Source organism: Mchenga conophoros, linkage group LG20 (assembly GCF_057382185.1).
Source record: "Mchenga conophoros isolate Kocher_MC1m ecotype Shallow Benthic linkage group LG20, M_conophoros_male_GT1.1, whole genome shotgun sequence".
NCBI lineage: Eukaryota > Metazoa > Chordata > Actinopteri > Cichliformes > Cichlidae > Mchenga > Mchenga conophoros.
The window spans coordinates 7,675,449-7,703,369 of record NC_140545.1 but is presented as its reverse complement, the minus strand read 5'-3'; the positions used below and the strand labels follow the sequence as shown (position 1 = coordinate 7,703,369).

The window sequence follows — 27,921 nt, the reverse complement described above, 5'->3', positions numbered from 1 at the left end:
CTTTAGGAGTTACACAGTCAGAGCAACATGCTGGACTCTTCTTTAGCTCCTCTGCAGAGCCCATTATTAAATATGTGCAAACAGCAGCATGTTTCTGGCTCCCTCCACACATGGTCAAGGTCAGGTTTATTGATCGAGCACATTTCCAACAGCCCATGCTGCACAACTTGCTTTACAAACTAGAATGCAACTAAAACAAGTAAAATGCACTACAATGACGCAATAAAATATAAATGAATAATAACACTAAAATAAAATAGAATGCATTTAAATTACTTATTGGCAGCTGATTTGACGCAGTTTCAAATGAAGATGAATCAATGAGAGGATTAAAAAAAATGTTCTCACAGTTTTCTTCAGTCGCAAACTGTCTTTAATATCAGACATATTCCAATATTCCAGTTTCTAGCAGATATCTCAGTTTCTTGATAACACAGCTGATACATACTCCAATGTTTAATGCAAGCAAAAACTTTTTGAATGCTTCTCAGAGGAGATCACAGCACTCATAACACTGGTTTTAATTTTCAACACATTATCGGTCTTTACCGCAGTAAAATCAGGTAGCTGTCATTCAATGCCAACATCAGCCTACCTGACAAAGCCAAACTAAATGAAGCTTTTCCATCAGCTTCCATCAGACATTATAGTTTATCCAAGCAAAATGTTTTCTTTTTAAAAATCTATGGTTTTGAGGAAAACAACAGCATCTATGAAAGTACATGAATTATTGATTAGGCTATTTGAAAATGGTGAAAGACAAGTCTGATAAAAAGCTGAAAAGATGCTGACACTGTTGTATTTCACGTTAGAATGAATGAAACAAAACTGTAATGCCTGAAAGAAATGTACAGTGGATTTCTCATTTGACTATAAAATATAAATGACTTTTGGGGTGGAGGGACTGAATAGCCAAATTCAATATAAAGATCTACTGTTCCATCACGTTTGGCAGCAAATATCTCATTTATCAGTGCATAGTGGAAATAAATAAGCATTCAACCTCTGATTTGACATTTTATTACTGTCTTAACAAAAGTTGCAGTCAGAAAACATGAAATTCTGCAAAAGAACGATACAAGCTGAACTCATTTTGGTTTGAAGTGAATCAGATGCCATTCATTCACCGACTCCATTTCTAATTTGCCATTTCCCAATCCAGTAGAGAGCTCTGATTTGAATCATGTGTGGAAGGGACAAAGTACAACTCTGAGCAGCACCGTACAGCACGCAGAGACAGTGTGCATCTCTATCGCTGCTGCAGGTATGAAGCTGTGAGGATCATTGACCAGAATGCGTCCTTTTAACAAACTGATGAAACCAGCTGTAACACAGGACTTGTTGTTTTGTTTTTTTAATGCAGACCAGCAAATGCGTTCTAGGAAGAAAGAGTCAGCTGATTCATTTGCTACAATATAAGAGGTATTAGCAGTTCACCCTCCTTCTTAGCGTATGGCACAGTTTTTAAAAGTAGAGGCAGAGTTTCTGTTTAATGCTGTGAAACCTCTGCCACACTCAGCTGTTATCCATCAGTGTTTAGCAGCCCGACTGGGCTTTTTAACAGTCTTCACTTTTACAGAGTTTTTGTATAGTAGCAGTCTCTCTGTGGTGTGAGGTGGCAAGCGGTTCCTTTTTGCTTTCACAATGCACGCAGCCATCGGACTGAAACGGTCAAAACCTCCAGATGTGGCGGGCACCGCCAGCAGCTTCTTGGCGAGGCCTTGGAGCTTCGGGAATCGAGAAGCACATTTCCAGTACTGAAGAGTAGAGTTGCTTTCCCACAGCGGTTCAGACAGGTACACGTCGAACTCTGACATCTTTAGAGTCTTTGCAGGCGGCTGAAGGAAGTTGAAGATGGACTTCCTCTTGAGGTCGTTTTCACTGATTTCAGGACAGTTGTTGTCTGAGCTGCCAGCACAAGTGTCCATCACGCCATCTGTCTGGCTTTCTTCTTTCACATCGTGCTCCAGCCCACTGCCTGTCTGATCTTTCTCTGCCTCAACAGTAGGAAATGTTGAGGCTTCCATGTTTTCTAATGTGGACTCAACAATGCTGCGAGCCTCAGATTTTGACGGAGGTGTTAGGAAATCATTCTGTTCATCCTGGTTGTCATCAGAAAACGGCTGCAAAAAAAATGGTTGTTTTAAATGTACACACATTTTTTTCCTATATCTACTCAACACGCATATTCAATTAAATATAAATCTACAGAAGTCCGCTATGCTTCTGGCCTAATTTGGTACCTGCAGTTTGATCCTAGGATCCAGCACAGCAGCTAGTATCATGTCCTTCTGGTGAATCACTGGCTGGAAGTGTGTGTAGAGGCCTGTGCGCAGGGCCTTGCAGAAGTGGGTGTAGTTGGTGACACAATTCTCCAAGGTTTTATCAAGTCCAATGAGGGACGGTATGATGAGAGACATAGTCACACCATTTCCTTGCAGGACCTACGATAGATAAGACACAAACATGTCTTCTATTAAAGACCCCGTTCACATTTCTTCTTAGCCTGATTATAGGATTACTGAACAAAAGGTTACACATGTAGATTTGGAAATTCCATTATAGAGAAACTTGCTCTGTTACCTGTAAAGCCTCCTCAAAGGGCTCAAGAAGACCTAGAATGTCAATCACTTGTTCCCTCTTAACCATGACCAGTGGTGGGGCGCTGGCTGTGTCACTAGCCTCTATGCGTGCCTGGGCCAGGAGAGTCATGATGGAGCTCCAGACAGACTCCTGGACCATTCGCCGTAATGATAGCATCATGGAGTTCCAACGACAGTTGCTAGAGGAAGGGCACAAAGACACATTGTACTCCTTCATCAAAACCTAATTTAAAAGAAAAAAGAGAAAAAGGGCAAAAATAATCTTGTTAACAGAGCTCAGGTCTGCATCTTTTCTGTAAAACATTTGCCACATTACACTAAATAATGTAAGCAAGAGGAAACATCACTTAAATTCTGTTTTTCTCCCTCGCAATGAAAATGAATATATTGAAACCCAGCTTTAAATACCTTGGAAATAACATTTAAATCCTTTAGTCTCATACCTCGCTCCAGTAGGGGCTGCTCTTGAAGAAAGCCACCACATTGTGGACCTGTGAGAGCAGGTTCTCTACTACTCTTGAATTTCTTAAGGCATCCCTAATCACTATCTGCAGTGTCCTGGCAGCACATGTAGTCCTTGTCCCCATCTGCAGCTCGGAAAAAGGGGACTCTGCTTCAGACATTTGGTCTGACAGAAAGGCCAGCACTTCATCTCCATCCGGTTCTCCTCTATTGGACGTGCACATAATCTTGTAGTCGCAGAACAAGTTGTTTGTAGCTAGGGCTTCTTTAGCCTGGTTGGCAAGGACGTAGCCGATGCTGCGAGGAAAGATCCCGTAGCTGAGCAGCACACCTTCGAGCTCCCTGGACACACAAGTGCTGAGGTTTTTGTGGCTGACATGACGGAAGGCCACAATAGGACGGCGGAGCTGCCAGGAATCACTGATAAAGTGAAGCTGGACAACAACAATGGGATCCTCTACTGGCAGGGTTTGAGCCCCTGCCCAGAGATCAACGGTGACATGAATGGCACTTTCACCATCTTTCATTGTGGCAAGGCAGGATTTAAGATCACGGATGAGCTGAGGCTTGATGGCTCGTTCCACCTCGTCATAAAGCTGCAGGGCCACTGCGCGCTGGGATAGCTTGTTGTACTCAGGGCTGATCGTACTCATGAAAGACCTGAAGCCAGCCCCTTCAACAAAGCTGTGCGGAATAAAGTGAATCATACATTTAATGATATACAGTAAATATTAATTCAATATATAAAAGCCTTTACAAAGTTTTCAACATAACCACAGAGTGACAAGAAAATTGCATTGACTTAAGGATTACCAAACCTCCTTCAGTGAATCACAAACCAACACTATCTCAACTATCAGCAGAAGAACTCACCTGAGGGGCAACATGTCCTCAGCAATCATCCTTAGTGCTGCATCAGCAAACTTTTTCTGATCCACCTGCACGGCTGGTGGTGCGGTGCCAGAGCTGGGACTGGATTTTGAGCAGGGGAGAAAAGAATTGCTGAGGGAGGAAGACTCTCTCTTTGATGTAGACCTCTGCGGAGGTGGAGCAGCAGTCTTCTGCTTGGCTTTATGGTGCTCCTTGTCCTGCATTGACTTCTCAGGCCTGAGCTGCAGCAGAGCAAAACGCACAATAGGTAAACCAAACTTGTCGGATGAGAACAGCTTGTGTGAAATCCTGAAAGATTTAGGTATTTATGAATTCCTAAATCTTTTCTTCAGAAATACAGCTATAGCAAGCTCACCACTTCAGGAGTTACTGGTTCGGCATCTAAAACAACGTCACATTTGAAATCCACCTGTAACACATCATGTAATATTAATTCACAATTAACAATATCAAAGTTTACTGTAACTTAAAACTGCAGGAAAAATGGTAGTTTAGTGACATTAAAAACAAGCAGCTTTGAATTTTTTGAGCTGGCTATGTCCCAGTATAAAATCTATCTAACAATACTGGCATATCTCATCAGTTATAAATGAAAATGAAGCCTTAAAAAGTATGAACTACATCCAATAAGCACTGTACCTCTCCATCCACAAATTGCTGAATATCAATGGAAATGCTTTGAGCAGCATCTCTAAAGAAGCCCAGCTCTGCTTTACGTTTGATGGTCGAATTCCAATGATTCTTCACAGAATTGTCAGACCTGCCAGAAAAAAATAAATAAATAAATTGCATTTTGACTGCTAACCATATTTTAAAAATTCAGTCATTGCTAGCTAACTGGCCCACCTTCCTGGGAGCAGCCTGGAAATCTCAGTCCACCGGTTTCCCAGAATGGAGTGGGCTTTATAGATGATGAGATCCTCTTCATCAGTCCAGCAGCTCTTACTGATCATTGGGTCGAGGTGATTGTGCCAGCGATCACGGCACTGCTTCCCCAATCGACCCTTTAAATGCTTTGAAATTAGAGTCCAGTGCTTGGTGCCATACTTGGCCACAAGCTCTACTATCTATCCAGAGAAAAATACAAAAGTAAAAACAGAATTTAAATAACAAAAAAAGGAAAATATCCAAACTAAAACCATGTTTTTCATTTTCCCACCTTTTCATCTTCCTCTTTGGACCAGAAGCCTTTAATTAAGTCAGGATCCAGATATTTTCGCCAGCGGTGCATACACTGGTATTCTGTTCGCCCCTGTACAAGGAACAAGACATGTCACGCTGTATTAAGTCAGAATTCACTGCTGTTATTCATCTTATTCTTGAACAATGTCTGCATGTACCAAAACTTACTGGTAAAAAACTAGCAATAGTTTTCCAATCTTTTTTTCCAATGTTGCAGACCAGAATTTTGAGATTTTCATCCTAAATGTCAGAGAAAATAAGTCCAAACACAGTACATGGGTTACCATCAAAACATTACAACGACATTTACAGATACTGAGTTAGCCAGGTAGTTAATTAATATGAGCCAAAAAACAACCAACAATATGACATTAGTAACAGTAACTGAATAAATTATGTGAAAATCAAGATGCTGTAGGAAGAGAAAAGGTTGTCCTGAGACTTCTTTCAACTTACCTCTTCCTGAGTCCATTTGACTTGACACCTGGTACCGTCCTTATTTTCTACTAAATCTGAGTCAGTGTCAAAGCATAGATTATCATCTCCCTCATCGTCCATGCTGCAAACACAAAGATAACCAATAACTCAAACATAAATATTTTACTTTATTTAAATTTCCCAGTGCAAGTGCAAAGACACACAAGAGAGCTCAGATGTCTCAGCGATGAACACTGACTATGACATGGTTGACATTAAACCCAAACAAATAACTCCAGAGCCATCATTTACAATACACTCAGTACTGTCTGCAGCATATGCAGCAGAGTACAATTCACAGTTGAGCAGACTGTGATCTTAAGGACAAGTTAACAAACAATGACTTCATTGCTATTTTCAATAGATCTCTGAAATACTCCATGTAAATAGAGAATATGAATTCATATATAGATATCTGAATTTATGTTAATCCCTAAAGATCCAGTATCAACTGAGATCTACATTTTTGCAAGTCAATACCAAAATCTATTGTAAATGTAACAGATATTAAAAATGAAGGCACTAAGAATGAAGTATGCAAGTGTTGGCATATTTGTTGTTTGAACTTTAAAAATCACATAAGATGTGTCAAAGTTATTAAAGAAAATAAACTACAGAGCAAATTAACAGCAAAATCTTTTTCGAAATACATATCTAAGTCACGTCAGCTAAAGAGCTGTCTAATAACTATGGTTAAAAAAAAGAAAAGAAAAAATATCCAGTGAGCAATTGTTCTTAGAGCAAAATTGCCTTGTTGATACTAGAGGTTCAAGTAGAATAGCCAAACGGTTTCAAGCTGATAGGAAGGCAACATTAACTCAAGCACCCGCTACAATTGGGAATGCAAGCATATCAAACCTTGAAGCAGATGGGCTAAGGCAGCAGGCCACCACATGAGGTGCCACTCCTGAGAGCTAAGAACAGAAAACTGAGGCCAAAACTGGACAGAAAATTGGAACAATGTTGCAGCATTCAAAAATTATGGTCAGAATAAAGTATTCACATGAAATGATGCTTCCTGCTTTGTATTACCTAAGCCTTTTTCTCTTAGTACCTACTTGACTTCACTCAGTTAAGGTTGATTTCAATTACAATTGAGTACCACCTCAATGTGCTACGGGTCGTTGCAGTAATGTCACCGAAAGTCCCATGATGTTGTTTGTATGCAACACAAACACAATGCAATAATGGAGGACGTCGAGACAACGGTATATCTGCTGCTTGGTGTATGCCTTTTAAAAATGGCGGCTCTGTGAAAAAGTCGCGACACCACTGACTGACCGATCATTGGCATGCAGTCAGTTGCTGTTACATTTTCAGATCGACTCAGCTCACTTGGAACCCCAGCCGAGCAAGTACTAATAAAGTACCTGGTATCAGATACTACCACCTAATGGAAAACCCTAAAAACCAGGTCAAGTTAAGCTGAGTAGGTACTAGTGGAAAAGAGGCATTAGTACCAACTGAGAACTATTTAAATGCCACAGCCTACCTCTGTATTTCTGCTGACCATGGCCATCCCTTTATGAACACAGCCTACCCATCTTCTGATGGCTGCTTTCATAAAGATAACCAAAAAGCTCAAATCATCTCAAACTGTTTTCTTTTTTTCCTCTTAAAAAAAGGGAGTTTTTCTTTCCTAATGTCACCAAAGTGCTAGCTCATAGAGGGTCACATGATTGTTGCAGTTTTCTTCGTTTCTTCTGTATTATTGTATGGTCTTGACCTAACAATATAAAGTTCCTTGAGGCAACTGTTGTTGTGATTAAGGGCTATATAAATTAAACTGAAGTGCATTGAAATCAAATGGCCTCCACAATTTCCAGACATCAATCCAACAGACAACCTTTTGAATGTGGTGGAATGGGAACCTCGTCGATGTGCAGCAGACAAATATGCACTAACTGTGTGGTACTTTGTGCTTCCAATTCAATATAAACCAAAATCTCTGAGGAATGTTTCCAGCATCTTGTTGAATTTGTGCCAGAAGGAATTAAGGCAGCCGAGGAAAAAAGGGGGTCTAAACCAGGACTAGCAAGGTGTACTCAAAAAAGTGCCCTAGAAATTTCATTATCTGTCTCTAAAGCAAGCAACCCATCAGTGATATTTTGCAATTTAAATAGAGCAACTGTTTGATACAGAAGTAACCTTAATGTCAAAATTAATTAAAGAAAAAAGTAAGTAACACAATATAGTCGTCTGTAATGCTCTTAACCTAAGCAGTCACCATTGGGATATCTAATAATAACTACAGTGTAAATGGGTTGGAATGAATTTCATTCATTTATTGAGTACATTTCAAATATAACACACATTGAGTAATTATTTATTGACTGGTAAAGTTGATTTTTGAGTCTTAATTCTACCCTCTCTCTAAGGAAATTATCTGGATTACAGCTGCTCCAAGACAGTAACAGTAACAGACTACACTATTTAAATAATACAATATGTTACAGAGTTTACAAATTGAAGAAATAACACTAATATGTAAAATTGCTCAATTACACAATATCAAAATATCAGCACATTATCACAGATCTAACTGCTGTATTTCACCTGCTCTCCAGCAACCAGTTAAACAAGCATGCATGCTATTCAGCTAAGAGCTAACAACTTCCCACAGCTAAGTAGCTAACATTAGCTTCTGCCAACCCAACAATTAAATCGCCGTGAAAACAAATTGTTACCTTATATAGCTACAACAGTACATTGTGCGACTCTCGAAACAAAGTTATTGCAATTGATCGAACAAAAATATAACGCAAAGCTGCAGAACTTACATTTAAACTTGGTTGCAACTTCAAGCTAACTCTCTGATAGCAGATCCAGTGAGCACACTTGAGAAAACGTTAGCTGTTAATTTAGCAAGTAGAGCGCCTCTAGCGGCGCTTGTGCGGGATAAAAACAAGCCTGCCCAATGCAACGCTTTCATCAGGAGTGGAAGTCGTAACAGGCACATTTAGCCGACACGAAAGCAGAGATAACGCGGACATGTTTAAATAAATCTAACATTGTGTAAGTGCTTCTGGAAAACAGTCGCGTTCAGCCCTTCCAGCTCACAACTTGACGGCATTGGAGGAAATCACAGTTTCACTCACTGCCATAAACACAAACAAGCTCTGCAACTGCGTGATAAATATAACGACAAATAAAATATTCTTTTGTGAAACATTTCCAGCTATCGCAGAGTATCATATACCTATATATTGCTTGTTTGTTTATTTTTTAAAGACACCAAGAATATACACACACATGCACATTTCTCACACTTACCTGCGCGATATAACTCCTCTGTCCCTTCAGTCCCCCGGTCCCGATGAAGACCCGAAATTAGCAACCACAATAAATCATTGTTTCCATGTAATATATGCTTAATGCGGTTTGTATTGGTTATCTACAGACAGTAACAGGGAGCTGCTGGCGTTTTATCAGTTGAAATTTAGCCGGGACGATATACTAAAGGTCTGTTCAAGAGCACCACTGCTGCAGAGCTGCTACACACATTTCCCGGAAACGACCCATGTGAGCTGCTGCTAACGGCTGCTCAAAAGACAGGCTGGTTACACTGCATGCACGACTTCGGCTTTAACATTTGTAAAAGGACTTTAAGAAAATAAAAAGCCCACATCAAAACATTAATGTACCACTGAATATATTCTAACGTAATAATAACTTCCTCATAAAACCTTTAGTGGGGCACTTGGTAGGCTAATTGTTATGCAGCTGTTTCAATAACGTTCTGCCTGTAATGTCTTTAAAATGGCAAATACTACTTGTGCTTGCTAAAAATGGACATTTTAAGATAAGAAAGCCTCCTTTTAAAGTTATAATAACGTTTTGATGATTACCATTGCCATTTATGTAAATGTATATAACGCACATTGTTATCAAAAGATAGCGTCAAAATAATAAGAGATTAACTTCATCCATTATTAAATTAATTTCATTTTAAGATCCATGTAAATACCTTGTCTATGGCAAGAGTTTAAGTCCCCTATTTATGGGGATAATTGTTTTGTTTATGTCATGGCGTTGTATTATATCTTAAAATCTCTTATTCATTTTCAATTCAATTCAGTTTTATTTTGTAAGGTAAAGACTCTACAATATATATATATATTTTTTAAAACCCTCAACAATCACATGACCCTCTATGAGCAACCACCTGGTGACAGAGGGAAGGAAGAACTCCCTTTCAAACTACAAGCAGCACCAGAATCAGCCTGTCCTATGAATACATATCATGCAACTATGTTTTACTGTATGACCGGTTCTTATTTGTTTATACACCAGTTTCCACAGGAAGCATACAAGTGCTCCACAAATTCATGTTAAGCCTTTTCCTTATTTTTATCAAGTATGTGCTTTTACAAAGGTAGATGCTCAAAATAAACATGACCAAATTCTAAACCTTTGGCTTTGGCTGTCCTCAATATGTTTACCCCAGACAGCCAGGCAGATCTGGGAGAAGCACAGAAGCCCTATCCACCAACAGTTCGAATATTCTGCTTACTAGAGGTAGCCTATCCAAAGAAAGTTGGCTTAAAGGGAGAGTGAAGAGAGCTAAAATGATTTATTTCATAGCCCAGATGAACCCAGGACCTACACCAAAGCCCAGGATCAGATTAATAAAGATTATTTTGAATTGTGAACCAGGTAAACCGCTCTATAAGACTGGAACGAAGTAAAGATGGAGGCTGAAATTAGTGTTTTTATTTTTTAATTTAAAAAAAGGCGTGATAATAAATATCATTATTTACGGCATGTTTATGTTGTTTTATCCTCCCTAATATTTATTTATTGGTTATCAATTTACCTAAAGCAAGTTTGATGTCTACACCCTTATGAGGATGCCGGTGGATGATAAGGTGTCGTCCAAAATTCACCCTTTGCAGCAGTGTTGCTCAGGAACAACTGGCTCCTCATCGTTGGTGCAGTTTCACACTGTGTGTTTCCTATAATTTATAAAGTTTATATGTTTGCAGTGTTGAATTTAAAAAAAACTGTTTCAGTGTTTATGTTGGATCCTGTATTTTCAGCTTAAGGTCACACTGAAATCCAAAGAAGACTCTGGGACACGACAGGTTCTGTTGTCCACATAATGATACTGAGAACCATACAAGTTGCAAACATGTTTCTGTGTGTACACTGCACCCCTTTGACTTCTGCTTGAGTGAGCAGTGTTCATGTGCAGTGTTGGTGATTTTTGACCACTAAGTGGGGCACTTCTACCAAGGTGATGGCAAGCTGTTAATAACTCTCAACTTTCCTCAGTGAGGTGAACATGTTTCACTGTTGGATTAATAATTTATCTGTTAATCTCACCTGAAAAATTGAAAAAATAATGAGTCTCTGGTGGTTAATGTGACCACAGCTTGCAGCGCTTCACTTAGATAAGTTTGTGGTGATATAATAAAAAGCATAAAGTGATGAAATCTGAGAAGATACGATCGGTGATGAAAAAGAGACAAAGCCTCCATCATATACAGATGACTCACCCAAGGCTGTCAGTTAAAGCTTGTTGTATATGAAATCTTTTGGAGAATAAATGAATATCCAGAATCAATGAAAGACTTCCTTTGCTCTTTTAATTATTCACTGTTATATCAGTTTGATAAACGCAGTTATTGTTTTATTATGTTACATTGCTTTGTTGATACCAGTTGTTTATTGTGCAGCTTCTAACTGTGTTTTTAGTTTTTCTTGGAAAGCACTTTGTTAACTTGCTATAAAAGTGTAATATCTGGATTATCTGGATAACAGTATGTCGTATATTACATATCTATTACATAACCAGTTTTCCAACATGTCATCGCTTACACTGAAATTACAATACTATGGCATTTCCCTCTTTACAGTCATGGACATTCCCACTTTGAATACATGTGGAAGCTGAGTGCCGTTGTGGCTCAGTAGCAATAACCAGAAATAGGAAAGCACAGCAGAGTCTTTACTTTACCTATGAAGCCCAGGGATGGAACTGGAGACAATCCTATTCTATATTTAATTTTGTTTCCTGATTTTTTTTGTCTTTTCCCAATGAAAACATTTTGACATGTCCACTTAGGTAGAAGCTATAGGCCTGTAAAAGCCATCTTCTTCTCCTGCTTTGCAAAGTGAGAAATGTCTCCAATCTATCTGCATCTCCTCAGTTCAACAACTGCAAGTTTGTTTGTTTGTTTGTTTGTTTTTCCACTGTCATAACTGCTCTCTCACAACTGAAAAAGAAAGCAGGCAAAAACAATCAACCAATGAGAATCATTGGATCGATGACGAGTTGAGCAGAGTTATGTTTATGTAATAAAATAAAATGTGGTGCCAAAAGGACTTTGAAGCAATTGTGTGGTGGCGCATGTCATTTCAAACGTGTTGCACAATAACTTCCAGTCTGTATGACTTTCACCTGTGCTTTGTCTTTATTCATGTCTAAGTAGAAGTAATATTGTATTTACCTATCCCAAACGTAAGAGATGTGGGCTTTTAAATTTAATTGCATGGAAAGATAATCAGAAATTATTATATTCGGACTTCAAAAATAGCAAAATTCCAAATCATATCCAAGCTGTTTATTAAAAAAATAATGTCTTCTGTATAAAACTTCAGTACTACCTGCTGAGTGTGTTTTCTGCTTCTGGATTTAGAGGTTGCCTTTAGGATCTCTTTATGGATGAATACGTTTTGTTGAAACATAGTCGCACCAAAACATAAATTCAGCACAAGAAGCTATCACTGTCTTACAGTAAGGAAACTGTTGCTTTAAAGGAGGGTGACCATGACTGCTGATTGATTGCATCACAGACTCTGGTCCACTGAATCCCTCATTTGTTATACAGGTCTGTTCTACTTTTGACCTTTTTTTAAAGTCTTCAATCCCACGTTAACCTCTGATTCAATCTTTAGTAGATAAACCCTGTCGCAGGTCACCACCAGGAAGAGCTTGACATTTTTACATGCTGGTCGACGACTGAAGTGAATGATCAAAAACATAGTTCGGTCACGTTAAACGATGCAAGCAAAAGAACACGTAAATATTTTGGCAAATATTTGAGTTATTAACACGCATAGGTGGATTTTTGCTAATGTTGGTTTCGGTCACGTATGGCGCCGCTGCTGGCAGCGTGACCCAGCAGTTCCTGTGTTTACAAGATCTGATGGTGAGCGGCAGCTCGGCACACAGCTTTACAACTTTAAAGGTCTGACCAGAATTTGACCCCTACGAGCAATAGACCATTTGTAGATTTAGAGGAAAAAATGACAGCTGTCACTCCAGAAATCATGCGGGTACATGAGTGTATTTGGTTTCACAGTAAAGCATGTGATACACCATTTGTTAAGATGAAATATTGAACAAGATTAACAAGTTTTTAAGGAGGTAAATATCAGCGTGCTATGTTCAGAAACCAGAATACATACACAAACAAGACTTCAGGCGTATATGAATAGAATTATAAAAACAGAATGCAAGGACATGTTATTGACTGTACATTTTTAACTGTATCACCTACAACTGCCATCACCAACTTCACAGCCAAGTCAGAGAGGCACTTCACAGTTTACACTGATATAATCACAGTAGTACTGTAATAATCCTGCTGCAAAGCTGCTGCTGTATATTTACAGTACTCGACACCGTATTTCCACAAAGACATGGCAACTTTTTTAACCTGTTATATAAACCAGTGAAGCTAAACTTATATCTACAGACAAAAGAACAAATGAATACTTTGATCATGACTACTGTATAATCCTCATAATAAACGACTATATCGTGCACACAGAGCCATAGCTGACTGACTGACTGAAGTTAGTCAAAGGTACTGCATCAGTGCATCATTAGCAAATCAGTGTGGACATTTAGTACATTTGCAGCTATGATCACCGCTGCAATAACTAGTAGCCAGTGTTTCGCACCCAGCTATGCCACCTTCACTGTTTTATCACTGCGAATAGCATGGCTCGTATTACTTTTCAACATTTTTTTCTCCTTCTTTGGTCAAAGATTTTTTTTAATCCTTTTTTTGGTCTTTAAGGAGAAACATGCTGCATAGAATCATCAGTAGCACCGTGTGACAAAAAGATAAAAACAAATGAAGAAAACATGCCTTTGCTTAGGCTGCTGCCCCCGCGACCCGACCCCGGACAAAGCGGATGACGATGGATGGATGGATGGAAAACATGCCAAGTGTGCACTGATAACTGATGTTAAAAAGCAAAACACTGCACTAGAATTGTTACTATCTAACCTGTTAAGAGTAAGAAAGTTTTTTTTTAAAAATATATGAATTTCTTCTTGTAGTATTTTTTCTTTCTTTTTTTTATTATTCCCTGTTTTAACTCAGTGCTGGACTCCATGATTATTATCCGTTGCTAAATTTAAAAAAACATGTTCATCAGGATCTACTTTCTATAAAAACAGGCTCAGTGAGCAACAATGCTAAGTCTTGATATAGACACACAAAGATGGTGTTTTGTGCAGGTACAATATGCTAAAGCCTTTAAAAAAATACAAAGAAAAAGAAGTTTTGTCTTTATCCGGACTCATGTGTTCTTCATTTCTCTACAAATAACTGAAATAAAGGCACTTCTTGTTACATTTTAAGGACACTCCAACTGCATAACTTGTTTGTGTATATCCTAAACACGGGACCCCCCCAAACAAGACGTTTTACATATTTCGAACTTGAACTTATTTCGAACAGTGTCTGCATTGCAGACTTGCCCTTTCTGCTACATACTCGCTTCACTGCAGCGGTCAAACATGACCGATGTCATGTGGGATTCCTGCTGTGTTACATGAGGAACACTTATCTTTGTGAGAAAACTTTTAATAATAATGAACAAGATTTCTGCGCTAAAAAATCATTTAAACAGTTAGCTGCGATTCATCTGTCCGGATGTCACAGAAAGCTGTCCTCGGTGCCGACAAAGGAGAACCCATTAAAGGCGTTGCTGGAGCTGGTGCTGGGATTGAACTCTGGGGTCTGACTCACTGAGTTAGGAACCATTTCTCTGGTGAACTCAGGATCAATATGTTGAGTGTCAGCTGGGCCCCTCTGAAAGATGAAACAATTTTAAGCGTAAATAAGGATGACTGCTATTATATGCATTATATACAATGCATGACAAGGTGTCCTAAATGTAAAACTAATATACAGCGATGCACAGGCCCATTTGTCTAACTTAAGTCTAACTAGTGAACACTGATCTAGAGAAACTTCTGAAAGCTGGTGTTAAAACCAAGTTTAAATAGTAATCGATTAAATGATGCATGTGAGTAAATTCAGATCAGCTTACTCGTTGACATCAATATACTGAAAAAGCCTAGAAGCACAATAAATGATCCTTATTTTCATTAAAGATATAAAGTATAATATATTTCTATTTCATATGTAAAGTGATTGAGAAGCAAAGCCACACCAGTCTTTGCAACAAGTAAAAGAGTTTCAACTACATAATGACTAAGAGTGCAAAAGGTCAGAGGGATTTCCTTGCATTAATCTTTAGCTAGATAATAACATAAGATGGGATAAAGAGATTCAGGGACAGATCTGAGAGGGTTTTACTGGCTGATCGCTCTGAAACATTTGTGGTGAGTGGAAAGAAAACAGAACACCAGCTAAGGTGGAGATAAGTGGTTAATAAAGTCACATATGACGAGGCAGGCACACAGAAAAGACACGAGCAGGCGGAGCAGCAACTCACCACATTAGGGTTGTAAGGAGGGGTGATTCTCTTGTGGTAAAGGTCGTCCCAGTTGATCGAAGTGAAAAAAGTGTGGTTCTTTATTTCTAACTATAAATAAAAGAAAGAAAAAACTTCACATGCTTAACTTTTTCATGCCTTTCATAAAAACAAAATCACACATATAGTGAATCATGTAGAACAAAGCCAATAGCTGCTACATGCAAGGTAAATGTTATCAGAGGGCTTGGGTGTGGAGCTCTCTTTAAAAGAAATCCAAAACTCTTAAATAAAGACTACACCCAGCTTTTATTTGCGCCAACATTTATTGCAGTTATCCCTATTCTAAGACTAGGCTTATATCCTGTCTGGGAAAGCATCTGTTTTAATATGGAGCAAAGACCGAAAGACTTACAAAGTCTGCGATGGCTCCCAGGCGTCTGTGCTGGTCTTTCTGGAGAAGACCCATCAGCAGAGAGCAGGCGGCCTCAGACTTTCCCGGAGGCAGCATCAGCGGCTTGTGAAGGATCCCATCGTACATTTCACCAATATCACGGCTGTAGAAAGGAGGCTGAAAAGAAGGGATGCAATAAATATCATTCATATGTAACATATCAAGTTTCTTTTTAAGGGAAACGAGAGAAAAAATGTTAGCAGTTTCTACCAGGAAGTCATCATGGCTGCGTGCCCAGTAAATGACAAAGGGAAAAGAATTCCTCATAAAATGTAACTCAAAATTCAATCAGTCTGTGTCTTTAAGATGTTTAACAAAACACACCTTGTCCAAAACCTTTCTTTGACCATTTACGACAAGGTCTACTAAAAACTGAGGTCAAATTTGGATCCACATATAGGAGGATGGTTTTAACCTTTAACTACTTTTTTCTGTGAGTACCACCAAAATAATGTGTCTTACTTTTGCGGAAGACTACTTCTTGGTAAAAAATTAACAACAGTACAGTACTGCCAAAACTCATAATCCATAAACCCTAAACAAATACGCATACCAGACTGAAGAGCATCTCATACAGCACGGCTCCCAGGCACCACCAGTCCACTGTCCTGTCATACGGTTCCTTACGAAGAATCTCTGGCGCCAAATACTTTAGACACATGATAGAGAAAAAAAAATGAAACGATCCAAACTTTGGGTTATCAGGGAACATTTGCTTCCTACAAACTATTGTTCACCCATAGTCTGCATGCTTGTGTTTATATAATGCAATCTTCTTTATCTGGTCCACCTGTTCAACTGTTTGCTAATGCAAAGATCTTATCAGCCCACCAGTAACTCTTTGCCTTTAGGCATGTAGATATGGTCCACATGATCTGCTCACATTCAAACAGAGCACCAGAATGGGGAAGAAAGGTGATTTAAATGGCTTGACATGGTTGTTGGTGCCAGACAGGCTGATCTTTCAGAAACTGCTGATCTGCTGGGATTTTCATGCAAAACATCCAATGAGCTGCAGCTCTCTGGGTGAAAATGCTGTGTTGATGCTGGAGGTCAGAGGAAGGCTACGGTGAGTCCAATAACCGCTTGTTACGAGCAAATTACGCAAAAGAGCATCTCTGAACACACAACACATTCAAGCTGATGGGTTACAGTAGCAGAAGACCACACCCACCAGGTCCTGCTCCTGTTAGTAAAACTGAGCCTACACAGAAAAACCTTTTTTTTTTTTTTGCGACAAATTGATTTGGATTGTAAACAACATGAAAACATGAATCCATCCTGCCTTGTATCAGTGGTTCAGGCTGTTGGTGGTATAATGGTGTGGGGGATATTTTACTGGCACACCTTGCACACCTTAGTAGCAACTGAGCATCGTTTAAATAGCACAGCCTGCCTGAGGATTGCTGCCCACCATGTCCATCCCTTTATGACCACGTGTGTAGTCATCTTCTGATGGCTGCTTCCAACAAAATAGTGAGGCATGTGTCAGAGTCCAAATAATCTCAAACTGGTTTCTTGAACATGACAATGAGTTCACTCTATTCAAATGGCCTCCACAGACACCAGATCTCAGACCAGTAGAGCGCTTTTGGGATGTGGTGGAACAAGAAGATTCATGGATCATGGATGTGCAGCCGACAGATCAGCAGCAGCTATGTGATCAAGTCATGTCAATAAAGACCAAAGTCAGGGTGCAGGTTTAGCTCAGTGTGTTGAGCAGGCGACCACATCACAGCCATGCGGCTGAGAGCGACTGGCCCTTGTCCGACCCGCGGCCCTTTGCCGCATGCCCCCCCCCTCTTTCTGTGCCTCTGCTTTCCTGTCTTTTCTTCACTGTGTCTATCAAATAAAGCTGAAAAAGGCCAAAAAATTAAATATACAAAAAGACCAAGCAATGTGAGTAATGTTTCCAGCACCATGTTGAATGCATGCCATGGAGATTTAAGCCAGTTCTGAGGGCAGAAAAAGGTGTCTAGCCCAACAATAGCAATGTGTAACTAATAAAGTGGCCAGTGAATGTGAATTTAAAATATGCTTCGTAAACGTTTACTGAAAAAGTTTTTTACTCACTTCTGGAGTGCCACAGAAAGTCGAGGTGGTTGCCTCTGGCTCCACACCCTCCTTGCACAGCCCAAAATCTGTCAGCACCACATGGCCCTGCGCACACAAAACAGTGAGTGACAAACACAAATAAAGCCTTTTTCCCCTTTAAAGTGTTAAAGCAAATGGGCTGATCCTGACTCACCTGACAGTCTAAAAGTATATTTTCTGGCTTCAGATCTCTACAATGAACAAGAACAAATCAGACCGTCAGTGCAAAAACATATTATTACTTTGTATTTTCAATTTTTGATAAACGATAGGTTTCAATAAACGTTCGAGCGTCTCTTTAACCTGTAAACAATGTTGAGAGAGTGAAGGTAGCCGATGGCGCTTGCTACCTCAGCCGTGTAGAATCTCGCTCTGGGTTCTGAGAAACACCGCTCTCTCTGCAAGTGGAAGAACAACTACACAAAGAGAAAGACGGGCGGAAAGAAGAAAATAAAATTATATTGAAAATTTTCAATGCATTGAGAGATGAGACACTTCCAAAGTCTCAGGAAAAAGCTCGGTATAAAAAAGGTTTTGACTTGCTTTGCTTTTTGAGTGCTGCAACAGCAAACAAGAGGAAAACAACAACATGACATCAACTATGTCTCATACCAGTTTCAGTTTAGCCTTCATCATTACAAATGTGGACAAATTTGCACAATAGGTGAAATAAAAACCATCTGATCAGTAGACGGAAATATGTTAAGATTTTAGATAAGACATTTTCTAATCTGTGGGCTTTTGTTTCAGTGACGGGAAGGTTCACTCTTGTACCTGTAGGCTGACTATGATAACACTATAAAACTAGCAAGAATTGAAAGCTTGTGGAAATCATCTGTTGTACTGCACTTTGTCTAATCTTTACTGTTTTAGCAAGAAAAAAGCGAATTTGTAGCAGTTACACAAAAGAGAACAAAAATAAGCTAGAGGTAGATTGTTTGTGATGACAGCAGTACTTCGTACACTGATGATGCTTGTTACAGTAAACAAATAAATCTAATTGCTTCCTGTCACCCAGGAAATTACTAATATATCCTGTACAAGTGGAAACAGTTTGTGTCATAAGTGTACTGAACAGATTTTGGAATCCGACCGCTATACGGGCTGCAAGGCATCGGTCTTGTTGACAGTGACCTTATTTATTACAGAGAGCATCTAATGTCATTGCTTTTTAACTTAGCACCTTTAATTGAAACAGTCCAACAAACCATGAAGCTACAGTCTACAATCTTTAATGTTAAATTCAGCTCATTTAAGAGACAACTCAAAACATTTTTATTTAAAAAAAAGATCCAGGTACTTTTTTAAAAAGAAATCTCTGAAAACTCTGATATTCACCACGCTCCAAGCCACTTTCTGACAAAGTCTAATGAACTATGTAAGTGGAAACGATTTATTTATGTATGTTAGCGCATGTACCTCTCCGCCATTTACATAGTCCAGGACAAAGTAGAGCTTCTCTACAGTCTGAAACGAGTAGTGAAGCCGAACCAGAAACGGGTGTTTGAGGCTCTTCAGCAGCACGTTTCTCTCTGCCATGATGTTCTTTTGCTAAAGAGGGAAAAGGAGAAAAATAAGTTCTGGAGCTTTTCTGCTCCATGTTTTTTGACAAAAAGGCCTTAAATCATTTTATTTCACTATAAAATTTGAAATGCACGTACGAACATAAATAAATATTGTTTATAATTCACAGAATATATTTGCAGCGATGATGCATAAATAATACAAAGAAAAAGGAAAATAAAGGAAACATGTTTAACACACATCCTGTGTAATTTATTTAAAAAATGGCTGTAATTCATAAACAGTTAATGTAAAGGTTTTGAAAACCCGAGAGTTTGCACTTTAATCACATTTTGATAGTCCAAATTAAAATCCAATGTGATGATGTAGATACTAAAAAAAAGCATGAATAATGTGATTGTTTTTTGCCCTGGAGTTACTGCGCTCACATGCTTCTGGACCAAAAGAAGCACATCAATGACTTCTTTTCATGCTGCTAACTGAAATCAGTTGAAATATGTGTACTTTTTTTTTTAATTACTCATTAAACATTATTTGAGCCCCTTTTTAAAGTAATTAAATCAGTGATGTGCAAGTTATCTTTCACACTATGAAAAGTTTATTTCATTACATTATTTTATTTCATTTAATGTCACTTTATGACAAAAAGGGATGACTGAGGAAGAAGGTTGCCAGCGAGCATGGTCAGTAATAACAATCAGTTTGTCTAATCAGCAATTATGCTGTCTAACAAACACCTGGCCTGGCTTTTTTTTCTGGAGGCAATAAAATCTGTTCTTTGTACAGAGCTGTAGATTAGATAAGCCTGAGACCCTGTTGCTAGGTAAAAACTCTAACAACTATCAAAGATCCTCACTATCACAGAGGGAACCCTTGGACAGTTATTTTCCATCGTCACCACCTTATCCTGACACAATTCCAAAATGCATTTCAACTAAACGCGGATTACTGGACCTTTAAAACACATTAACACAGTGACAGCAGAGCCCACCTCTTTTTTCTTCAGGATGATTTTCTTCTGCAGGACTTTGACAGCGTAGAATTTGCTGTCGGCTTTATGCTTGGCAAGCAGGACCTGTATGGAGGTTCACTTGTTAGTGCCTTGTTTAGCAAACAGTCTGCACCACCATCTCAGCATTCTGCTTTCAGGATATTACATGAAAGTAGCGCACGCAGCACAGATATGTCGTCTGTGGAACCAGATAATACCGAGAAATCTGATAAGTTTGTTGACACAAAGAGCAAAAAGGCCTGAGGTGGACATGAAGCCACAAAAACGCCTATTTTTTAAGATCTTTAGGAGTTGAATGTCCATATTTATTATGTTCCACTGGACGACGCTCAGGAGACCGAAAGAGGCCTCAGTGGATTGTACAGTTAATGATTCATGAAGAAAGGAGCACATTTCGATTAGACAGTAGTCAGCAGGTAGACTCTCACTGACCCCCGCTGCAATGTCAGCAACCGCACGCTATGTAGTCTCTCTCCTTCTTTCTAACGCCCTCTCACTTGTCTCACAAGGTCAGCACAGTAAAACCCTTATTCATTTGCATTAATACCATTAATACCTTCAACTGGATTTGTTATTTATTAATAAAAAAGGAAAAAATTTACTCGAGGAGCCACTGCAGCCGCTGCACCTCCTTCAGTGAACTGAAGGAGGTAGAACAAGGAAATGACCGAGAGGAAAAAAAGCCAGGAGATGTATTAAACAGCAGAAAGATGGATCTATAAATAAGTAATTGTTTCAGTGTTACCTTTCCAAAGGTCCCTTTGCCAATGACAGCCAAGAAGTCAAAGTCAGTGGGCCTGGCACTGAAACAAGAAGGTAATGTATTAAAATTACATAATAACTTCTGAGATACTTTATTACTAACAGGATATAAATCGTGGATATAATGCTGGTAAGAGTTTCTCCTCATACAGCAACATCTCCTTAATAAAATACAGACTGTAGATAATTAAAGTTTCTGTTTGAGGTGCTTCGATCTGACATTAAGAAAGTTAATGGGGAGGTGGAGCTACATGCTGGTTAGTGAGTTACTGACTTTGGGTTTGCTGAAGGTCCCAGGTTAACATCATCTTGAGGAGAGGAAGGTGGTGTCCGCAGCTGGAAAAAAAAAAAAGATTGATTCAATTGATTTATAAATAGGCTTCAGCAGCAGGAAAAGGATACATGTCACGATGTATTCGATTATCGAATGAAAAATACAGAAACTAAGGAGTTCGCAGTAAAATCTCGACAAGGTAAGGTCATGTCTAGCACCTTTGAAACACCAGAGCCATTCAAAAAACTTTAGAAGATCAAATTAAAACCAAAAAGATGAAACGAAGAGAAGAAAAGGCAGAAATGATCCCAGTAGTAATATTAAAAATAAAAACAGCAAACACAATGTTGGCACAGCTACCTGCTGGTTAAAAGCAATCATGAATAAAGGGGCTAGCTGGTTGTGGCATTAAGCACCATAGCAGCTGTGCATTTAGCTGCTATGGTGCTTAATGCTCATCCTGCTTAGTTTAAGATCTGTGCAGTGCACTAGCTGACCGGATCTACTGGGTTTGTATCCATTAAACATCTCAGATATGTATTTAGGGCCCCAAGCCTTTTAATGATTTATTAACAACCAGTAATACTTGTAATTCAGTTCTATATGTTACTGGAAGCCAGTTCAGGGAGCCGAAAATAGGTGTGGGCAATTTACAATTTTCAGGAGCTCAGGAGCAAAGCTGCTCAAACGTATTTTAAGGAAACTTGTGGGATGTATCTAGAGAGCAGTTATTACAAAAAAAGTTTTGTAATCCATCCAAATTCTTCCGCTTATCCAACTCAGGTTGAGAGGCGGGGTACACCCTCGACAGGTTGCTAGTCTGTCGCAGGGCTAACACAGAGAGATAGACGACCGCTCACACTCATATTCACACCTACGGGTAGATTTTTTACCACTTAACCTAACCCCCACTCAAAGCATGTCTTTGGACTGTGGGAGGAAGCTGGAGTAATTGAAGAGAACCCACACAGACACAAGGAGAACGTGCAACACTCCACACAGAGATGCTGGATTCAAACCCATAGTCCTTCTTGCAGTGAGGCAACAGTGCTAACCACTGTGCTGCCAGACATCGTTAAATTACTGCTAATTATTGAGTATAATACATATTTTCTCTGGTATGAATTTTGTTCTTGAAAAAACTTATTGCACTTTTTGGTTGAGACAAACTCTTGAAGTGGCAGTGCTGGAGGGCTTGTTAGTTTGTCTACAGCAGCAAACAGAGTCTGAGTATTTCAGGTGTTTTCATTAATAATGTTAGTAAAGTAGGATTAACTCAAAGATGTAGATACAGACACTGATTAAAAATGTCATTGTCAGTCTGAAGACTGCTTCTGCTCAGTTTTCTTGTAGTTTCTCTTTTGATCTGCTACCATTATAACATTTTTCCACAGTGCTTTCTGTTTACCAGAAACAGTGTTAACCTTGACAGGTGCAATGTTGTCAAGAACCCTGAGAATGTTAGAGTTACTGCTTGAGCTGGTCATCCACAGACTCTGCTATTGCACTATTACATCATACCAATGGTTTGCATAAATAAAGTACTAGTGTTTTCATTGAAATTCCTCTTTCTAATAGTTTTGAATGTGGCTTGGTGGACTGGGGTGACCATCAAAGAAGACACAAAAATGGTCAGACAGAACTACATCCAAAGCATTAGGATCAGACTCGTAACGGAGCTGATCTTAAGCCCAGACACTACAATTTTCAGGTCTTTTTGATGATTTTGTATATGAACACTGAAATACCAGAAAAATGTAAAAGGATCAAGATATGTTCAACATTATGCACCACCATTTAGTAAAGAAGAGAAAATATAATTCTCTGTAAGCCGTATGTTTGATCTGGTCAAGATTTCATGCCCTTCCTGATGCAACACTCCCCAGTTACCCAGGCTTGGGACCAGCACTGGGAGTACTGTGGCTTGTGGACTCCTGGACAGAATTAACAATGAGTAGATCAGAAGGAAAGCTCAGGTTCAGTGGTGTGAAAACAAAGTTAGAGAGGCAAGGCTGACTCTGGACATGTGCATAGGAGGGATAGTGGGTATATCAGATTAAGGATTAAGTGGAGCTGATGAGCAGGAGGAAAAGAGGAAGACCACAGAGGAGGCTCATGCATGCATTGAGGAAGGATATGCAGAGGGTTGGTGAGACAGGGGAGAATGCTAGGGATGGAGTGAGACTGCGGTAAAGGGAGCAGCCGAAAGTTATAGTAAAGAGGAAGATTGACACTTGGGTCTTGCGCTCTTTTAAATAGCAGTCTATTCAAGTCTGATCTATTCAGGTTTAAATTATGTGGATTAGGATTTTGTGAAAATCTACTCTGGAAATTAAAAATCCAGAACCAGAGGAAAAGACATACGTGAGGTTTGCCTCATTTAAACAGGGAAACCCATCAAAGGTTAAGAGCAACACAACAAATGCATAGATTTGTCTCGTCCTAAGTGATCACATCAAACAAATGGCACTGCTAGAGATCATGTGCTGAATCTCTAAAATATTGATTCAGTGTGACCTGATCAAATACGACGCGACATGAAAGCCAAAGACACTCCAGATGTCGATATCAGTTCACTCATTAGACATCTGCTAAACAAAGCAGGACTGGACTGCAGGCGCGTTTCCCTTTCACCCAACAGAGTAAAATAAAAGCATCATGATAAAATTACACTCACATTACAGTGTGCCATGGTTACTATACTCCACTCCCATCAGTGTTTGACAGACCTGCTAGGAGAGGAGAAATATTCACATTCAGTGGGCTCAGCAGCTTTTGTAGGGGTAAAACATATTCAATATTTATAGGTAAAAAAAAATCTACTCATCTGCTCTGACTCAGAGGAACGTGGTCATCTAACCTCCGTAACCTGCGCAGGTGTTAACTCACCTCATGTGACAACAGCCTGAGGATCAAGAGGAGCTGGTAGTTCTGGTTTGTACTGAAGAGGATGCTGGAACAACAGAAAGACTGTGATGGGCCTCGTGTTTGTGTAGTGTGTGTCTGTGTGTGTGCTTGCATTACTAATGTTATGAAGGGAACACATTTTTACAGCGTTAGGAGACGCAAAAATAAAATCTGTAAATTTTACTCTTAACATTAGGGTGAGGGTTATGTTTCGTAAACTAGAGGTTATGGCAAGTTTTCAGAAAGTTATTGAAAGTCGGTGCGATGTCCTCTAAAGTGATGGAAACATGACCCTGTGTGTGTGTGTGTGTGTGTGTGTGTGTGTGTGTGTGTGTGTGTGTGTGTGTGTGTGTGTAGCGTGTCGGTGAACATGTTTATATGCTAAATATTGTTGTGTCTTTTTTCATATCTGTCAAAACATATGGGATGACCAAGATCTCTCTCACTCACACACACACACACACAAGCACATCCATCTAAACACACACACATAAAACAAAAGTCCCATTGATCTGAGGTCATGCTTTTCCTAGGAACCCTAGGCCTGTTTATCTATTTATAGGCAAATGAGGTGCTGAATGTCACATTACATTTGTGCAGATGCAGTTTGTATATAATAATATTTTAAGGCCAGTTAGTAACCGAATCCGTGCAGTTTCACACCCCAAAAATAACGATTTTATGCTACATTAAATAATCTACAACTAATGAAGAACTCTCATAGACACAGACTGTCACTTACATAATGCCTTTCTAGTCAGTTTGAGCACTAAAAAAAGCTTCTTACCACAAGTCTTTAAACTTGATCACACACATTCACACGGTGCTTTTACTAACATTAACGCACTCGAACATTTCGACATGCAGAGTGGACGAGCCGGAGTTCGACCCAAAAGTTTTCCAATTGGCCTGATCCACATCCAGCTCAAAATTTTAGCTGTTAAAAAGTGTCCAGTTTGCCAAATTTTAACTTTAAGAGTGTGTTTCCACATTAAGATTGATATGAAGAAAGCACTCTATTGTTCATTTAAATGTAACCCAAAAAAAGTGAATAAATAGACTGCAGTTTGGCTATAACAGCGAACTTAATGCATTATTTAATAATGACACATTTGGTAAGGACGTGACAGGAGGTTAAAATGATGCACATTGACAGTTATGATAACCTCTTAATCTGCCACTAAAGCTACACTCAGCAAAACTACAACTCTGTTCAGAGATTAATCCTCAGAGCAAACCAGAAACTAACTCACAGAAAGACTCGTGTTCGCAAAACTAAAAGCTGGATAGAAAACTGAATCATACAAGAATAAAAACCTATTACAGAGCCTTCTTAGAAAACTGTGACTTTCCTTTAAAGAAGGGAAAAGCTCAGCTACAAGTCAGTGATCTGAGTGAGAGTTGGGACTAAAGACAACATGTAGAGACTTCCTAACGGGGCTATCAGTACAGTATCATCAGTAACCCTGATCGATCACACAGATCACATATGGACGTGTCTAAATATCCAGCAGGCTGAGGTTGTTAGCAAGTTTTACAAGCAGACCTGTGCAATAATGATGAGCACCACAGTGACGCTCCACACTATCTGTGCACCTGTTATTATTACCCCGGATATAGAAAATGACCCGAGGAATAAATCACGCAGAATAGGTCAGAAATGATCAGCTCACCTGTGTGAAGGATGAGGTGATCCGTGCTCTGCGCGCTTCACACTGACAGGACTCCAAACAGAGCGCAGTCACAGTGGCAGCTTGAGGCTGATCTCAGGTCAGCGCATCTGCTTTTCACACGTCATGAGGGGACGTGGGCAGGACTCCACAGAGTGAATCATTGATGAAATGTTAGCGAGCTTAAAATAACAAGGCGGTGCAAGGGCGCAAACTTTCAGCGACCCTGCGTGCGTGTGCGTGTGCGCAAATAGCAAAATTTCCGGAAATTGCTGTGTGGTTTCAAAATAAGGTATGTAAGATATAAAATAATGTAAGACTGATATGTTTTTTAACCTTCCAAAGTTATTTGTCAAGAAAAAAGGTGAAACAGCGGTCACATTGTTATAGATACTTCACGTATGTGGTTACATGAGTACATGAACCCTAACTTTAGCGTCATGTAAAGCATGCGTACTAGGGGTGCCAAAAAGGGATTTCCGATTTTTCTGTGTGGGTTTTTGTTTGTTTGTTTTCTCATGTGTAATTTCTGCGCACGCACTGTTAAATAAACTGTGTTTTAAAACTCATTTGTTTTGTAAGCATCTATCACAGATTGTAGGCTATAGTTTTGTCCTTACAAGGACTTTTAAAGCTTTGCTATTAACTTTTTTATTTATATGTAGCCATAGTAAAGTCAGTGAATGTGGTCAAACTGACACATAATGTTAAAACTACACAGATTTTTCTTATGTTCATCATCTCTTTTGAACGTTTTGAAAATATACTAAAAAAAATGCCAGTTCCAAACAGGTTGGGACAGGGCAGGGTTGACTCAATTTGAAATGGTGCAACAATTTCAGAATAATGGTCCTCAGCATAAAATTGCAAAGGCTTTGAATATCTCATCATCAACATCATCATCAAATATCGATTTTCTGGTTTGTCCCTTCCACACAGAGATTTTTCCATGTTTTGATGTTATTATATACTGTAGATGATGAGAAAAGATCTTTGGTTCCTCAGACACCCACAAATGCAGGTAATAGCTCTGTGATGCAAAGAAGAAGGCATGGAAACACTGGGCCAAAGATCTGAGGCAAAGAGGAAAACTGTTGTTAAAAGAAGCGGGGATGCTGTACACTGATAATCATGGCCCCATTTAAATTTACTGCACTCATATGTGACCTGTGACCCATTAAGATAATCTAGCTTCTGAAACAGCCCCATATAGTTCATAGACTGGTAACACTTTGGCCGTTACCTCATTTTTTGAGGTTGTCGAGTGGCTCTATGCCCGGTTAGTGGGGCATAGTCACACAGTCCCACAGTTTGAGAACAACTAAAAACAATGAAACTTCGACAGACTGCAGAATAAGTCAGTAGACTCTACTCCCAGCAAGGTTTGTCAGTTTAGATGTGTTTTAACACACGTGAAAGAACATTTGAATAAAAGTGTGTCATCTTCCCCCCAAAACACTATGTTATATAAAGATGTTACATGACAAACTAAACTAAAAAAGTATTTATGAAGTATTCATTGAACTCCCCGGGCTTTATAAATATCCAAGTCATTTTCTTTTAAGGTTTTATGATAGTGGTTTCAAACTCATTCTACATTGTGGGCTGGGCCAGAGCGATTAAATGATACATGTGTAAAGTTCATCGCTCTGACTGCCCTGTAATTAAATATTTAGATTATAAAGTTTTCATTAATTACCAGAAAATGTACTTGTACTTTTGTGTGGTATGGATGGTGGGTGAAGTCTGTATTAATCAGAAAAGCTGACTTAAAATACAGTAAAAAGTTTGAAATATACTCAAAATATATCCTTCAAATTTTCTAAAGCTGTCCAGTGGGAGACATTGGAGTGTTTGCCGGGCTGATTTGAACACCCGGGCCTTATGTTTGACACTCCTGATTTATCATATCTTTTTTTTTTTTTTTT

At 39.1% G+C, this 27,921-nt stretch overlaps 2 protein-coding genes across 5 annotated transcripts; both read right to left on the bottom strand.

Moving 5' to 3' along the window:
* Positions 1-350: 350 nt before the first annotated feature.
* On the bottom strand, positions 351-9,136 carry mybl2a (MYB proto-oncogene like 2a). 2 transcript variants are annotated; one of them, XM_085259860.1, is made up of 12 exons: positions 8,889-9,136; positions 5,595-5,697; positions 5,307-5,378; positions 5,116-5,208; positions 4,803-5,023; positions 4,596-4,716; positions 4,312-4,365; positions 3,939-4,177; positions 3,047-3,749; positions 2,584-2,826; positions 2,244-2,444; positions 351-2,123 (listed from the first exon to the last, which is right to left on the bottom strand). In XM_085259860.1, the coding sequence occupies exons 2-12, from the start codon at positions 5,694-5,696 to the stop codon at positions 1,530-1,532; spliced, it is 2,643 nt and encodes an 880-aa protein (XP_085115986.1). In that variant the 5' UTR covers position 5,697; positions 8,889-9,136; the 3' UTR covers positions 351-1,529. The 2 variants fall into 2 exon arrangements, with proteins under 2 accessions (XP_085115986.1, XP_085115987.1); XM_085259861.1 differs by lacking the exon at positions 8,889-9,136 and adding an exon at positions 8,396-8,519.
* A 3,752-nt stretch (positions 9,137-12,888) lies between these two features.
* On the bottom strand, positions 12,889-26,138 carry sgk2a (serum/glucocorticoid regulated kinase 2a). 3 transcript variants are annotated; one of them, XM_085259337.1, is made up of 14 exons: positions 25,997-26,138; positions 24,306-24,369; positions 24,094-24,148; positions 21,417-21,478; positions 21,126-21,183; positions 20,360-20,443; positions 19,264-19,395; positions 18,148-18,260; positions 17,999-18,035; positions 17,824-17,910; positions 16,304-16,399; positions 15,712-15,867; positions 15,318-15,407; positions 12,889-14,668 (listed from the first exon to the last, which is right to left on the bottom strand). In XM_085259337.1, the coding sequence occupies exons 3-14, from the start codon at positions 24,106-24,108 to the stop codon at positions 14,513-14,515; spliced, it is 1,086 nt and encodes a 361-aa protein (XP_085115463.1). In that variant the 5' UTR covers positions 24,109-24,148; positions 24,306-24,369; positions 25,997-26,138; the 3' UTR covers positions 12,889-14,512. The 3 variants fall into 3 exon arrangements, with proteins under 3 accessions (XP_085115463.1, XP_085115466.1, XP_085115465.1); XM_085259340.1 differs by having other exon boundaries at positions 24,094-24,145; XM_085259339.1 differs by lacking the exons at positions 24,306-24,369; positions 25,997-26,138 and having other exon boundaries at positions 24,094-24,299.
* Between the last annotated feature and the right edge of the window lie 1,783 nt (positions 26,139-27,921).